The sequence below is a fragment of the Dipteris shenzhenensis genome, chromosome 23, assembly GCF_047967505.1.
Source record: "Dipteris shenzhenensis isolate YYH24624 ecotype China chromosome 23, Dip_SZ_1.0, whole genome shotgun sequence".
Taxonomy (NCBI): domain Eukaryota; kingdom Viridiplantae; phylum Streptophyta; class Polypodiopsida; order Gleicheniales; family Dipteridaceae; genus Dipteris; species Dipteris shenzhenensis.
Window position 1 is genome coordinate 9,490,561 of NC_141618.1, and position 17,155 is coordinate 9,507,715.

Below are 17,155 nucleotides of genomic sequence, written 5' to 3' on the forward strand. Positions count from 1 at the left end.
TGAGTCAGATGATGCTACTATGTTGAATGCACAGCTTGCAAGTGCAGTGACTGCTTTGACTCAACTGGCTCAAAATTTGGCTCAGATTGTGTAAACAAATGCAAAGAAGAAGAAGAAATCAAGAAAGCACAAGCACGGAAAGAGTTAAGTACACACATGCATCAGCTTCTCATGGCAAACCGCACACTCATGCATCAGTTTCCCATGAGGGACAGCCATCAAAAATGACTGAGAAAGTGACTTCCAAGAGAGAGGAATCACCCAAAAGAGCACTTGAGAAAGAGGTACAAAAAGTACAGCCAGTGCAACAGTATGAGCAGCCACCACAAGGCCTTGGTTTGGGTACTTCTACTCCTCAAAATAGTAATGTGCAGTCCATAAATGTGGCTCAACCACCTCAGCCATATTTGAGGCAACAACCTGAATATTTTGGTACAGATTCTATCTTTGATGCTATGTTGATTTCACCGCCAATTGGGCATAGAAAGCAAGCCATGTATGACAACGTGGGAATGCAGCCAGGCATGCAAGCCACAGCATATGCTCCCATGCCTAATGTTCAGCCAAGCATGGCTCTCCCTAGCCATCTTTGGGACAGCCATATCAAATGTATATAAAGAATTTAAGGATGGTGGTTCTCATGTCAAGTTTGATACATATAATGGAGTACAGGACAAGTACAAAGCCCTCACATTCCTTCAACAGTTTGATGCTGCATTTCTTGGGGGTTTGTTTACAGAAGCATCCAAGATGAGGAAGGTCGCCACATTTTTGAAAGGCAATGCACTTAAGTGGTACACCAACCTTATGCTTCATGGAGATGCACCTGAGAAAGGTCCTGCGAATGCCCCCTCCCCTCCCCCGCTCCCGTCTACCCCCGCCTCGCGCTGTGCCGCCCCCTCTCCCCTCCCCCTCCTCTCTCTCCGCCGCCTCCCGCCGCGCCCCTCTGTCCCCCTCTCTTCCTTCTCTGCCCGCCATCCCCCCCCCTCTCCTTCCTTCTCCGTCCCTCCGTCCTCTCCCCGCCTCCCCCCCCTCATGTTGCGCTACCACCCCCCCCACCCCTTCCTCCCCCTCCCCGCTGCTGCGCAACGCTGCCCCCCCCTTCCCCTCCCTCCTCGCCTTTCTTCCCTGTCCCCTCTCGCGCTGCACTGCCACACCCCCCCTTTTCCTTCCTCCTCTTCCCCGCCCTACGCTGCGCTGCCCCCCCCCCTCCCTCCTCCTTTCCTTCCCCCTCCGCCATTCGCTCCCTCTCCACCACCTCTCCTCCCCCCGCTTCCCCGTACTTCTCCATCCCTCCCTCTTTCCTCCCCCCGCCTCCGTCCCACTCCCCCCTCCCTCGTCTTTGCCATTTCCTTCCTCCGCCTTTTGGAGCGTTCGCAGTTTGTCGGTGCGGTATGGCGGCCGTGAGCCTGAAACCGGTGGCCCAGACGGACCCCCCCCCTCCATCAGCCTACCGCATAACACTGACAGAGCATCAGGTCTCCTTGGTGAAGCAGGCCGCCACGGACTTCTCCCAGATGTCTGTCTATGGGAGAGTCATTGGCTACGCCCCTTCACGAGCAGACATCAGGGATTGGTTGCAGTCCACCCTCTACCTTTAGGACAGCCACATTGAGGAGGTTGCACTCATGGGACGTGGTATCTTCTGGCTCAAGCTCTCCTCAGCACATGCTGCGAGCGATATGGTCAGACGGTCCCCTACTTCTGTGGGTGGCTTATGGTCCCATGGTATAGGGGTTTCAGTGTAGCAGACTTCGATGCCCGCTTCCACATTCCTCGCCATCCAGTTACTCTCATTTTCCTAGGCCTCGCAACCAAGCTTCGCCCGACCATCAAGGACCTGGGGACGCACTTTGGCTGGCTCATGCAGGACACCTTCATTGATGCGGCGACAGCCCAAGGGGTGCCACGTGTCAAAGTGGCAGTCCTAGATCCGCAGAGCATCCCCTCGGAGTTCGAGATTGAGACAGACACAGGTGTGGTGACGCAGCGCATTATGGTCACTGGTCGCCCAAATCAGTGTCTGAGATGCCACGGCTTTGGGCACCAGGCGCTCCTGCCCTCGCTTCATGAGGACAGAACCTCAGATGGCCCCCATCCAGGCAACTCAGGATCCCCCCCGCCAGGCATTGACACCCCCTCTCGAAGGGGAAGGCTGGACTGAGGTCAAAAGAAAACAGAAAGGAAACGAAACAGGACCAAAAAAGCCTTCCCATCTACAGCAAGAGACCCCTGTGGTCACCAATCAGCAACATCCCGGTAAGGGGAAGGAGAAAGGGAAGGAGAAGATCAGCCAGCCTCCCCCTCATCCTTCACCCGCCCGCCCCCCCCCCTCCCCCCTCCTCCTCGGTCCCCCTACCTCCCCCCTCTCCAGGATCCGCCCCAGCACCAGTGGTTTCAGCCCCCCTCTCTCCCTCGAGCATGATCCCGAGGGAACCCCCCCTTCCGCCTGCGCCACCTATGGCCCCGAAGCCAGCACAGACCTCCTCCGCGCCTATCCCTCCTGGCCCGGTGGAGGGGAGAGGCCCTTCCCTGCAAATGGCCAGCGCCACTCCAGCTTGTTCGACAGCCAGCACCCCTCTTTCTGGATCAGACTCCTCATCCTCGTCCCCACACCCAAGGGCAGCTCCTAGAGCTCTACCTTTGGAGTCTTACCGAGCAGGACCTTGGGATTATTTGGATGCAGCGGGTATTGGCTCCTTTCCTGCATGCCTAGACATCAGCATCTTCTTCCTCCAAAAGGGGGCGGAGGGTAAGGTGTCTGTCCTTGCCTCCCATGATGGTCCTAGCTATTCCTTCGCTATCACTAGTGACGGGAATGAGCAATGGACGAATGAAAATGTTTGGGAGACGATTCGAGATTAGTCCCAGGAGCAGATGCAGGACTGGATCGGTAGCAGAGCAGCGGAGCTTCTTCAGCAACAGTGGAAGGAGGGTGACGTTCGTCTGAGATGGCGCCACAGCGCCAAACGATTCCACCTTTTGGTCATCATTCGACCGCCTCTGGAGTGGATCTACGCGGAAGGGCTCCGCCCGTGGAGGACCTCAGAGGTAGCGAGTTCCTACAGTATTTCCCTGGCGCAGGCTTCGAGTTGGTTAGAGAGAGCTTACCACCATGGGACGAACGGCATCTCCCCTCTGTTGAAGGTTTTAGAGGATGGGTCCGATGATCCGGCCTCTCCTTCGAAACCCTCATAGAAGCGCCTTCATCTGCACACTGGACATCCTCCGACCACCTTGACATCAACCGCAAGCAGACAGCTGTTTGTGGCCCATCTCCCCTCTTCATGAGTATACGCATTATCTCTTGGAACGTCAACAGGTTCCACTCATCAGGAACCCGCAGCCCTAGGAAGATGGTGCTCAGACAGGAGCTCCAGCCAGCCTTGGTGGGAAGGGTAGATGTGCTCCTATTGCAGGAACACAAGCTTTCAGCTTCTCAGACCAGTAAGTGTGGGAAGGTCCTCACAGGATGCTCCCACACCTACTGGGAACCTTCGATTGGCGAGCAGGGGAGGAGCGGGGGTGCCTGTACCTCCATCGACGCTTCTTTGGTTCAGCATGTGTGTGGTTTTGGCACCCTGATCCCAAGACAAGCGCTTTGGGTGGGCTTGAATATTGAGGGATCCCGCATCAGCATCCTCAATATCTATGCCCCAACCAACCTCAAACGGAGAGCCGCTTTCTGGAGCTCTTTGATAGACTTATTGCCAGAGATGGATTCTTGGATTGTAGGAGGGGACTTCAATAACCTTGAGACTTTAGAGGATCAGCAGGGACGGGCCCAGAGTTCCTCGGTATAGCTCAAGCGGAGCAGGCAGATTGGGACTCCTTGTTCGCTGTGGGAGGTCGGGACAACAGGAGGGAGCCTTTCTTTTGCAGATGGACAGGGAGTCTGGACTTCTCTTGGGGTTACAGGAGAGAGGGAGGCAGACTTCTGGAGCGGTTGGACCGTTTCTATGTCAGCGATTGGGCGCTAGGCAGAGGTGAAGAGCCAGGAGTGGTTCCATGGACGACCCTCTCTGACCATGCCCCAGTCATCCTAGTCCTGAACTCAGCCTCTCACTCCTTACCTCCACGCTCGTGCCGGATCCCAGACTCCATCTACTCCAGAGCAGCAGTTTGCAACAGGATAGTGGACCTATGGGAGCAAGATTGGGACCCCATGGGGGATATGGCAGCTCAGGTAGCTCACACTCTTGCCGAGTCTAGTCTCATCTGTCAGCAGGAGGCGATTCAGGTCAGGCAATAGAGGTGGGCGAAGGAGAGGGGTCTCAGTCGAGATCTTGCCTCGATACAGCGGATGCAGCAGTCTTCTCCAGGCTCTGAGGAGCTCAGACGACAGGAGGTTAGAGCCCAAGCCATGCTAGAGGAGATCACCCATCGACGCTCAGAGTTCTCGTTTCATGCTTCCAAGTCCTTTTGGGCTAGGAAAGGCGACAAGATGTGCAGAGAGTTCTTTAGGACTCATGGCCAGAGGTCAGCAGGGGAACAGCTCCGATCTCTTAAAGCATAGGATGGTAGTGTCAGGACCAGACGAGGTCCGAGACTTGGCGACAGATTTCTACAGATCCCTATTCCAGCAGGAGCCCCCAGACCCTCGTGCTTGCCGTTGCAGGGAGGAGGTGTGGAGGTATACGCTGTCGCTCGTGCAGCCTAGCATGAGTGAAACCCTTCTCGCCCCTTTCACCGTGGCAGAGATGCAGGATGCAATGAGCGCTATTGATGGGCAGAAATGCCCAGGTGAGGATGGGCTCTCTAGAGCTTTCTTCACCACCTTCTGCGAGCAGGTCCACCAGCCCTTGCTCGCAGCCTTCCAGCATATCTTGTCCAGCGGACAGATGCCAGAGAGCCTTGCGACAGGCTTGATCTGCCACATCCCCAAAGGCGGGGACCGTCAGGAGATCAGACAGTGGCGCCCTATCACCCTCCTCCCGACTGCCTACAAAATCCTCGCCAAGATGATCAATAGCCGCATCCGCCCCCTGCTACATGACTTGATCCATGACACCCAGACTGGTTTTGTCCAAGATCGCAGCATTTTGGACAACATTTTCACATTCTCAGAGGCGACAGAGTGGGCCCAACATAGTGCCCAGCACCTTGCCATACTCCTTCTTGACTTTGAGAAGGCGTACGACAGGGTAGACTGGTCCTTCTTGGAAGGTACACTCTCTCGGTTGGGTTTTCCGGACGAGTGGATCAGAGGTATTGCTAGTCTCTACAGGTCGGCCTCCAGTCGGGTTATCATCAACGGCAGGATGGGGGAGAGATTCACCCTGGAGCGCTCGGTGCGTCAGGGCTGCCCAGCTTGCGCCCTACCTCTTCCTATTTTTTGCAGAGGCCATGACTCACTTCCTACGAGCCTGTACCAGTGGTCTTTGGGGGATGCGCCTCCCTATTCGGGACGATGCAGAAATTCTGGACTCCGAGTATGCAGACAACACGAACCTGTATGTGCACGATGTTATCGAGTCACTGGAGCGAGTGAGATTGTCTTTAGAGGTTTTTTGCCTAGCCGCTGGGGCGAAAATCAACTAGCATAAGTAAGTCGGTTTTCTTACGGATGTGGGAGCCAGCTCACAGTGGGGTATTTTCCTTGGGTTTCGTTGGATCCCTAGAGGACAGATGACACGTTACTTGGGATTCCAGGTAGGTCTAGATATCACGTCGGCTCAGCAGTTCTTACCGGTCCTAGTCTCCATATGACGGAAGCTAGCCTTCTCAAGCACGGCTCGGCTATCTTTGGCAGGCAGGGCCCTTGTGGTCAACTAGGTCCTTCTTGCCACCGCTTGGTACGTGGCATCTTGCTGGAGTTTCTCGGGATCGTGTGTAGCCCAGCTGAGGAGACTGGTGCGGAACTTTCTTTGGTCTGGCTCAGATGGTTCCGGCACCACCAGAGCCCGGGTCGCCTGGCAAACGGTCATTCTCCCCCAGACAGAGGTCAATCTTGGCATCATAGATCCAGAACTGCAGAGTCAGGCATTACTTGGCAAGTTAGTCATCCGTGGTCTAACCCCAGGAGGGCAGACGTGGAAGCTCTTGCTTCAGCATGGTCTCAGCACGTGTACCCCCCAGAGAGGGGGTGATTGGCAGCCGTCTATCCGATGGATTTTCACTTCTGCCCCACTGACTCAGCCCCGTTCCCTGTTCCTCCGTAGCCTTGTCTCGGTCTGGAGGAAGTTGCGACACAGCCTCTCTCAGGTTCTCCACAGCTGCCGAGAGGAGATAGACAGACAGCCCCTGATCTGGAGCAGCCAGGTGACAGATGATACAGGTCGCCACCTTGGAGAGAGATCCCATATCCCTTGGGCGCTCTGGGCGCGTGGGCCTGCGCGCTCGCTCCGGGTTTGGAGGGACGTCTATAGCCAGTTGAGCCCAGGCGAGCTGGCAGCAACAGTAGGTACGGCACGTGGGATCCAGGCTCGGCGAGCGGAGATCGATGCTGCCATTCCTGCAGGTTGGAGGATTCCCATGATCACCAGACAGCTCCTCACGGGAAATGAGAGGTGGCTAGGGCAGTTCACACCCCGTGGCATTCCTTTGGTGGTTGCAGGCCTTTTCTCGAACTCCTCGATTCACTTCTTCTCCGTCGCCGATGATAGCCATCTCCAGAGCAGAGAGGCCGTGATCGACCCCCAGCTTCCCTGGCAGCGCCTTCGCATCATAGGGCTGCAAGGGAAAACGTGGCGTATAGACCCCCTGATTATGCAGGACCAGGACTAGAGAATCTGGATTTGGGAGGGCCGCTCCTTGACAGAGGTGGAGTGGGACCCACGAGTGGCGTTGGCCACCACTGGAGACCTTAGAGAACCCTACCCCCTTCTTCTCATACAGTGCGTGTACTGGTAGGTGTGCTCTTGGGGCTCTCCAGCGCAGGCTACCCACACAGGCACATAGTTGGTATGCCCAAGGGATATCTCTGGTCTTTCTTCACACATTCTGGAAGACTCTTTGGGCAAGCTGGCGGCCGAGGAAGATCTCTTACTTTCTTTGGATGGTGGCCCACAAGGGGCTACCAGTTGGCAGCTGGCTGAGGCAGATGGGATAGGAGGGGCACTGCCAGATGTGTTTTCAGGAGGAGTCGTCCCTGAAGCACTGCCTTTGGAGCTGCTCGCATGCTCAAACAGTGTGGAAGGGAGTCATGGGAATCTTAGCGAGGGCTGCACCCAAACTAGGACCAGTCACTTGGGGAGCCGTTTGCTGGTGCAGCACTGAGATGGGACATCACTTGGCTTATGAGTTCTCTAGGCAAGATCCAGTTTTCTTCATCACGCAGGCCACCTGGGCATACATGGACAGCTTCCCTTGGCATCTGACAGAGACAGATGCAGGAGCGATGACTCGGCACCCAGTTTGGGAGATCATAGGGAGTATTGTAGGCTAGCATATCTAGACTTCCAGATGCGCGCAAACCTTAGGAGATCATGCTTCTTCTGCTACCCAAACCCTAGCGGACATTTGGAGCACGATCATTCACACGCTCAAGGGTCAATGGGATCACATTCAGGGGGAGTCCCGAGCAGGGAAGGAGAAGAGACGGCGCTTCCTTCGCGACTGGGAACATCGAGAGCTATTCCTCCAGCACTCTGCTCAGAGTCTTCAGTGGCATTACTCCCCCCCACTTTGGCTGTTTGTCCACACTCCGATGATTATGCCCTGAGAGGCTTGTAATTAGTATTTTGTTACCACGGGCTGTATCCGTTTTGTGATTGCAGCCCGCTGGCCTTTAGGCCCTCTTGTACTCTCGTTTTCAAGCAATATAACTAGCACTACTTTTTGCGCAAAAAGTGTATTTCCAATGTAATAAAGCATCATATTTCAACGTACTTGATTTTTGTCAAAGAGGATAGCCAACCAATTCAGGAAGGCTCTACTCTTTCTGCTTTAGATCGAGAAAGGGCTGCTTTTATTTCAGATTTTCAAGATTGTTTCTCAGATGCACTTCCTCAAGAATTACCTCCCAAGAGGCCCGAGGATCATCAAATTGATATAATTCCAGGAAGCTCACCCCCTAATATACCTCCCTATCGTGTCAATAAGGCACAACAGGAAGAGATAATGTCACAAGTGAAGGAACTCTTGGAAAAGGAATTAATACAGCCAAGTATTTCTCCTTACTGTTCCCCTGTATTGCTTTGTGCAAAAGAACCGTTTTTCAATGTGTATTGATTATAGGGCTTTGAATAAAGTCACAATTAAGAACCGTTTTTCAATTCCACGCATTGATGATATATTGGATCGGTTGGAAGGTTCCTCAATGTTCAGTCGTATTGACCTTAAAAGTGGATACCATCAGATAAGGATACGGCCTGAAGATGTCTACAAGATTGCCTTCCGCACTTCATTTGGCTTATATGAGTTCCTTGTGATGCCTTTTGGTTTGACTAATGCACCTGCCACTTTCAATAGAATGATGGACAGAATTTTTAGAGCACACACAAAGTTTGTGGGCACTTTCTTCGATGACATCATTGTGTCCTCTAAAAATGAGCAGGAGCACAGGAAACACCTCACTATTGTGTTTCAAGAGTTGAAAAGACACAAGCTATTAATAAACACCAAGAAAAGTGAGTTCTTTATGCATGAAATTCATTTTCTCGGTCATATAGTGTCAAAGGATGGAGTCAAGATGGATTCTGCAAAAGTTGAGGCCATAAGGAGTTGGCCAATTTTGAAAAATCTGCATGAAGTCAGAAGCTTTCTTGGGTTGTGTTCATACTATCGGAGGTTTATAAAGTACTTTGCAGAAATTGCTTCTCCCTTGCATGCTTTACAAAAAAAAGCTGTACCGTTTCGGTGGGGACTAAAGGAAAATGCAGCTTTTGAAGACTTGAAGCAAAAGTTGTGTTCGGAACCCGTTATTGTCTTGCCAGATCTTGCAAAACCCTTTGCTGTAACTTGTGATGCATGTGGGAACAGCATAGGAGGCACTTTGATGCAGGATGGTAGAGTGGTTGCATATGAGAGTAGAGTTCTCAAAGATGCTGAATTGTACATGCAGACATACGAGAGAGAAATGTTAGCAGTGATATATGCTTTGACCACATGGAAACATTACTTTCTTGGAGCTGATTTTTATGTGCAGACAGATCATCAGTCACTTAGATATTTTATCACGCAGAGAAAATTATCTGAAAAGCACATGAGATGGGCTAACTTCCTCTCAATGTTTCATTTTCAAATTGTGCATGTGCCGGGTAACAAAAATGTCATGGCTGATGCATTCCAGGAAACCACAGCCTGAAGCAGTCCCCAAGAAACCCAGTGTTTCAGCAGTAAGCCTTGCTTACAACAATGTGTTAGATGTGATGAAAGATCAATATGTTAATGATGCTGATTTTTCAACTATTTATGATCAGCTTTCTGATGGTCAAAGGCATGATCACTATATGTTAAAAGAGGGTTTCATTTTGATGCATGGATGACTCTGTGTCACTGATCAGATGCGACAAAAAGTCATAATGGAAAGTCATGCTCCTCCGTATGCAGGACATAGGGAAATTACAGCAACAATTACAGCAATGGAGCAATACTTTTATTGGCCATCTTTAAGAAAAGATGTGGAAGAATATGTGAGAACATGCATGGTTTTTCAGAAAGTAAAGTTTGACATGTAGAAGGCACCTGGGTTGTTACACCCTTTGCTAATTCCGGATAGACCATGGCAAAGCATAGCTATGGATTTTGTGTTTGATCTTCCACGTACTCTACTGGACATGATGGATTGTGGACAATAATTTGCAGGTTTAGCAAACAAGCCCACTTTGTGCCAGTAAGAAAGAAAATTACAGCAGATCAAATGGCCAAATTGTTTCTGTAGCATGTCTTCAAGTATCATGGGATGCCTGAATCTATAATCATTGTAGGCAAACTCTAACAATGGCAACCACTTGTCTCATGTATGTTGCCTCAATGACACATATGCTCTCAGCATATCCTCTAAAGTCTGGTTGACTCTCTCTGTCTGACCATCTGTCTCAGGATGATATCCACTACTCATTCCCAACTCCGTCCTTAGTGTCTCAAATACCGTTGTCCAAAAATGACCGATAAATCTGACACTATGGATCTAGGCAATCCATGCAGACGAAATATATGTCTAATGAATAAATCCGCCACTTGCGGGGCACTAACAGACTCTCTAGTCGGAATGAAGTGAGCCATCTTGGTTAGACGATCAACCACCATAAGGATAGAATCATACCCTCCTTGTGTCGTAGGCAGCCCTACAATAAAGTCCATGGAAATGCTCTCCCATTTACTCATTGGTATTTCCAAGGGTTGTAAAAGTCCGGGTGGCTTCACCCGCTCGGCCTTACTTACCTGACACGAGAAACACCGTGTCACATATTCATGAATATGCTTTTTCATCTTTGGCCAAAAGAAATCTCGCTTCACGAGATCATATGTCTTCTCGACTCCTCGGTGTGCCGCAAACGGGCTATCATGGCACTGTCGAATGACTCTCTGCCTGAGATCATTCTGACTAGGTACTACAACCTTGCCATTTCTTTCTAGCATACCATCCCTTATGGTATATCTTGCATAAGTTTGGTCTTTTCTAGATGCCAGGTCATCCTTTTCATTTTCCCCGGGTTTTAACACATGAGCCTTAGGCCATAGGCTCTGGACAAACTCGTCCACTTTTTGAGTTTCTCTTATCTCTGTCATTAGAGCACTCTCTAATACCGTGAAACTCAGGTTGTGCATAATGCGAGACAACGCATCAGCCACCTTATTATCTTTTCCTCTTCGGTACCGAATCGTTAAATTAAACTCCTGCATGAGCTCTGCCCACCTAGGTTGGCGGCCCCTCAAGTCAGGCTGTTTACAAAAATGTTTCAGAGTATCATGATCCACATCTACATAAAACTCTGAACCATACAAATAATGCCTCCATGTTTTCAAAGCATGGATAACAGCATACAACTCCAATTCATGAGTTGGCCAATTCCTTTGAGAGGAAGAAAGCTTCTTGCTTTCAAAGGCTACTGGCCTTGCCTCTTGAAGGAGGACTGCTCCCACCGCAATGCCACTTGCATCAGTTTCAAGGAACAACGGTTTCTGGGGATCTACTATTTTTAACACCGGTCCTGTGACCACAGCTTGTTTTATGATGTTAAAACTTTCTTGTTGATTCTGTCCCCATATAAAAGGTACTTTATCTGAGGTCAGATCAGTCAATGGTGATACTATCTCGGAATATCCTTTGATATGCCTTCTATAAAACTGGACAAACCCCAAGAATGATCGCAGCGCGGTCAGACTCTGAGGGATTGGCCAAGTTAGTATCGCAGCCACTTTCTTTGGATCCATTTCTAACCCCTCTAGAGTAATTATGAATCCTAAATATTCAAGCCTAATCATACACAGTATAGTTTTCTTTTTATTTATATAACGACTGGCTTTCCTCAAAGTATCGAACAATACTCTTAAGTGTTCATGATGCTCAGTAATACTTTTACTGAATATCAGGATATCGTCAATAAAATGTACTACGAACTTTCCGATATACAGACGTAGTAAATCGTTCATAAGCATGACGAATGTCGTTGGAGCATTGGTAAGTCCGAAGGGCATTACCAAAAACTCATAATGACCAAACTTGCTTCTGAAAGCGGTTTTATGCACATACTCGGCTCTAATCCGGATCTGATGGTAGCCACACTTAAGATCTATCTTGCTGAAAATCACGGCTCCATGTAATGCATCTAGCAAATCGTCAATCTGAGCCATCGGATACCTGTGCTTAATAGTGATATTATTCAATGCTCTATAATCTATACAGAGGCGAAATGTATCATCCTTTTTCTTCTTTAATATCACTGGCGAAGCAAAAGGTGAGAAACTTGGTTGAATCTGCCCCAACTTGAGGTATTCTTCCATCAGTTCAATCTTATGCTGAACATTCCGCTCTGGAGGTAACACATAAGGTAGTTCATCCCTAAAACATTCAGAGAACTCCTCTATTATAAGATTAGCCAACTTGGCCATCTCACCACTTTGTGTAACATCCGTGCTAGCCGAAGAATCATCAACCGGCTCTACCGATGCTGTGCAAAGGAATAAAAACTCTTCTTGAGATTTTCGGATTTCCATCACGCAAATCAACGGTCCCTGAGGTATATCTTTCTCACCTCGCAAGACATAAAGCACATCATTCATCTTGAATTGATATACGTGCTTTTTCCAATCAATGGCTGGATTCTTCCTAGAATGCCACGCCATACCCAGGGCTATATCTGCATGAGCAAGCTTGGTCATTTCAAAATCAAGCTTCTCAGCATAGTCTTGAATCCGAAGCTCCAACTGGGTAACCCTTTGGTCCCATACTTCAGTTGAACTTCCATCTGCCATCCTGACTGTATACACATAGTCAGATGGACTTGTCTTTAGTTTCAGCCTCTTTACAAGCTTGGAGTTAACCACATTGTAAGTTGACGCCGAGTCAACAACACAATGACATCATGATTGGCCACTTGCCCTTTCATTTTAATTAACTCCGTATCATTAAAGGCTGTATACCCCGTTGTTGCGGGCTTAGATAGGATGTTATCAGGTGCACTCGTCACTAGCTTAGCAACAAAGACACATAACAAACAAGGTACTAATCTCTAAGAAGATCCCGCTAGCTGAATCTGCATCTCTTCCGCTCTGGGACTTCCCTCCATCTCCACGTCGCATTCTGAGATCACCATCTCAGCCATCCGACGATCTTTGTCACGTGGACAATCCTTCCCTGATGAGGCTGAAGGCAACCAAAACATAAGCCTTCTCTCCTCGCTTTTTCCCTTTGATCTGGGTTTAAGGGAGACTTAGACCAAGCCCGGGCTGCCATTGGGATTACTTTCCTCTTCACTCCAATGGTGGTAGTTGGTTTAGGAGTTTCAGCTGGTTTCGCCTGCTTGGCTTGACCACTCGGCTGAGAACCACTCCCTCTACTAGTCCATTTCTTCTTAAACCCAGATTTCTTCGGATACGCATACTGGGTTCCGACCTGTGCAAACCCACTTTGCCTGCTGCCCTTGGCATCTTCATAGTTCAGGGCTATAGCTATTGCATCATCTAACGTGTTCGTGTACTTAACCCGAACTTCCATTTTTATTCGATCATTCAATCCAAATATGAAATCTTTCACTTGGATTGATTGAGGCAGGGGTTCATCAACCTTCATTACACTCTCTCGAAACTTATCAGTGTATTCTGCCACCGATAAATTTCTATGACAAAAGTTCCTATATTGATCCCAAGCTCGGGATGCTTCGTCAGGATGTAAGAACTGTTTCTTGAACTCTCTTTTAAACCGGTAGTGGATGCTATACCATCGTTTTGTTGTTTAATCCACCACCGATCCGCTGCCTCACTAAACATGTGGGTGGCCTCACGGATCTTCTTGATGTCATTTCTGATTTCACAAATGGCGAACGCCTCGTCCCATTTGTGTAACCAGGTCTCAATGACATCGGAGCTACGGTCGTTCATCCGACCAGAATACTTTTCTGGCCTGTAATTGGCAATATTTGGCACTTTAGCCTTCCTAGGCTCGACCGTATGGACACTAGACTCCGGTTCCATTGGAGCCTTTCCCTTCTCCTCTCGAGAAGGTCTGGCAGACATACTGTGTATCGCTCTCCTAAGTTCATACTGCCCTGCATTGGCCTATAATTGCTGCGCTAATAACTATTGCAAGGCATCCTCAAGCAATGCAATCCTACCAGATAAAGTATGAGCTACTGGGCGTGACACCTGCTAGGTCGGCCGGACTCCTGACTCACCAGGGTCCCTCCTGGAGGCTCCCTCTTCTGCTTCCATCCAGTCCAATGGGTGTTTTGTTTTGTTTTGTTCTATTTCTTTTTTTTTTTTAATAAATAAACACCACTAGAAAACTGTATTTACAAGCTGACACAATTCAGTGTACTGACACTCTGACACAATTCCCTATACTAGGGAATACCTGCAATCCCACATGCACACTGACCAGGCATTTGACACAGGCATATATCTCAAACAGCGCTTTTTCCTATCCTAGGGAATCTCCTGCAAACAAACTCAGACTGTAGCACATAGGCATAACCTTAAGCATAATCTATCCCTGCTACAACATCAAAGCCTCATGCAGGCTGATCACTCACGAGATCATGTCTATGAAAGTAGAGCATCAACCGACTAAATCAAGAAGAAAAAAAACACGAAACTGATGGAGGTCAAAGAGAGCTCCTTGGTCAGGAACGATTTCACCACAGCCTTCTTGGTTCCATGCAGATCCCGCCAACAGTCTGCCGCACTGTTCAAGCCCCTGCGCTCCTGCGACCAGTCTACAGTCACAGCTCTACAGTCACAGCTTACGTGCTCTGTCCAAATCCTGAATATGGGGCCAGTTGTTCGTTGACTAGCGCTCCACGCCTATCTGCGTCACCTCTACGCTACACATTGGAACACCTCGATACATATCTCTATTTGTTCGTGTTCGTCCGTCCGTTGCAGGTCAGCAGTAGCCTAATCGCTCTACACTCTTAGTACCTTCCATTGGGTTCTCCGTTGATCTGGCATCAATCACGGACTATCAACATCAAAGGGTCTCCCTCATTCACGAGCCACCACCCGTGCGTCCATCTACCCTGCGTTTCGTCACAACCTTACGGGATCCCCCACGCTTCCATCGTAGATTACGGGCAACGCCAACGTTCCGTTCCACACCTGCTGTCCGTCGTTACGGGCAGCCCCCTCTTATTTCGTCGTAGATCAGCGTCGATCCCGTCGAGTAACTAGCCGTACGTCATCAGCCCACCAGGGCGGTCCAGGCCTGCAACTCGAGCTCAGCCACCACGAAGGTCATCGTCACGAATCGCTTCCACCGTAGACCATTGCTGGATCCGTCGTATACCACGATCCCTCTCTGATTCCTAGCCTTGGGCTCTGATACCAAATGTAACACATAAAACAACTATTCCTACTACAGATCACGGGAGCAGCACCGAAGTTAATCCACCCAGCCAACCTTGCTGAAGCTTTCAAGCAGACAGAGAATTCAGAATCAAACATACGTGAAAATCACTATTCTCTTCTCTCTCAAGCTTCAACAAGCCCCATCTCCCTAGATGGATCTAGATGCCACATGTCATCATCACAGGGCCTTCCTAATGCAACATTTCACCCCTCTCTTGGGATGCATTAAAATCCTTTGCCCCTAGGCACATTCCTTGCATTAGGCCCTTAGCCTTAGATCCACCTAGTCTGGTGCTATCAACCCTCACCTAGGACCTTGACATTAATTCCCTCCCGATCATTTACATGAAGCGCAAACAAATAATTACAAACATAGATCCTTTAAGGGAAATGTCGACTGATTCTTCCGAGGTCATGCTACCTCGGCTAGAGCGTAACATCTTCGCGACAGAAGTGCTTCTTTTCGCATTTTTCAGTGGAATTCTTGCTGGTCGGCTCTTGTAAATGCTCTTTCTTCATGCTTTTGCACTCCTCTTTGGCTAGAGTGATTAGAGGCCGGTTTCAGACACCTTTGCCAAGTCAACGTCCTACATCACCTCCAGACCTCCAAGTGCAATAAAGATAAACTAGGTAGATCCAAATCCAGATAAATTTCCCCAGAATTGTAGAGGAAGGACAGCTGGTGGGGCAATGTATGAACGCCTCCTAGCTACACTCAAGCAGAAAAGCACAGGGTAATAAAAAATCCATCCTCCAAAATGAGGTGTGGTTTACGTTGTTGGCATGGCATGAGTGACATCATGCTACATGTGATAATATTTATATAAACAATAAGCCAATGGGCATTTTTTGTCTTCGTGACTCCTTAGTGGTTCCTTCATTAACAAAACCCTGCGTGTGGAGGCCTGTTCAAGAGAGAGTGTTGAGAAATAGATGATCATAGCATCCTCCATGTGAACTTCTCTAATTTTAAGGCACACGCATGTTTCAGTGAGGGCTTTAAAACATTTGTAAAAGTGAGTGCCTAGGAAGACATTTATTCATTATAAGATAGAATGAAGGAGGACATGGCAAATATTAAAATCAACATCTTCATACATTAAGCGTTTACACATGTTGCTAAAAAAAAAAAACATATTGAAAATAAATGCAATGACAAACAGTCAAGCACCTTGAAAAGAGACTTGACATTGGAATTCCTCCTAGGTGGGAATATAAGCTTTGCAGAAGAGAAATTCCCTTGGAAGAAGGGGAAGTTGAATAAGGGCTACACTTGAGCATAAATATGTTACAAGTATTAAGAAAAGGCAAATTCTTCAGCATTTTTCATAAAACGGGGGCCTAATGGTACCTAAAGATAAGATACCTTTCTGTGCACAAGAACATGAGCAGCTACAGCAACATTATTAAATAGACAGAATCCCATAGCAGCATCAGCTTCTGCATGGTGTCCTGGTGGTCGCACAATAGCAGCTCCAGCTCCAAGCTCACCTTGTGCAACTTGCAGAGAAAGCTGCAAAAATTTTGAAAAACCAAAAGACATAACTCACAGAGTTAGAAAAAGAAGCTTGTTGGGCTTTCTGCCCAAGAATCAGGGAGCTGTAATTATCACAAGCCACAATGTTTTACCAAAAGAAAATGACTGCAATACATCATATTTCTCCTGCCGTCCTCTCCAAACCTAATCACATTGACATATAACCTACAGTTCACTTGAAACTTCATCCAAAGTTCAGTGAGAGAATTAAACCATACAGAGATTTCTTGTGCCTAGATTACAAGGGTTTACAATTCACTATTACTGCCAGCCATTCTAAGCAAACAAGATTTTCCAGAAATTATTACTATCTTGCAATTACCTGAACACCATCATCCTGGAAGTTGGCAGACGGAAAGGCTTGCTGACCAGATCCTGGAAGACAGCAGACATGTACTTTAGACTTTGGGGACTTCGAGTACTAGATGACCACGAGCTTTGGGACTTGGAGTACCATATGGCCACACACTTGGTGACTTTGAGGATGAGATGACCATGGGCTTGGGATCTTCAAGTAGCACAGACCATGAGGACATGGAACACCAAAGGTCACAAGCCAAACCAATGAGTTGGAGCCAAATTGTCAAAGAATCCAAAGGGCCACATAGAAGTAGCAAAGAAGTAGCAAAGGGCCACATAGAAGTAGTAAAGAAGTAGCAAAGAAGCAAG

At 48.7% G+C, this 17,155-nt stretch overlaps 1 protein-coding gene across 3 annotated transcripts in view; it reads right to left on the reverse strand.

Moving 5' to 3' along the window:
- Positions 1-17,155, reverse strand: part of LOC147886958 (histone deacetylase 5-like) — a 287,587-nt gene that overhangs the window by 201,735 nt on the left and 68,697 nt on the right. For all 3 annotated transcript variants that reach the window (XM_087394576.1, XM_087394575.1, XM_087394574.1), the window contains exon 3: positions 16,316-16,462. In XM_087394576.1, coding sequence (XP_087250702.1) covers positions 16,316-16,462 — 147 coding nt within the window. The remainder of the gene's footprint in view (positions 1-16,315; positions 16,463-17,155) is intronic.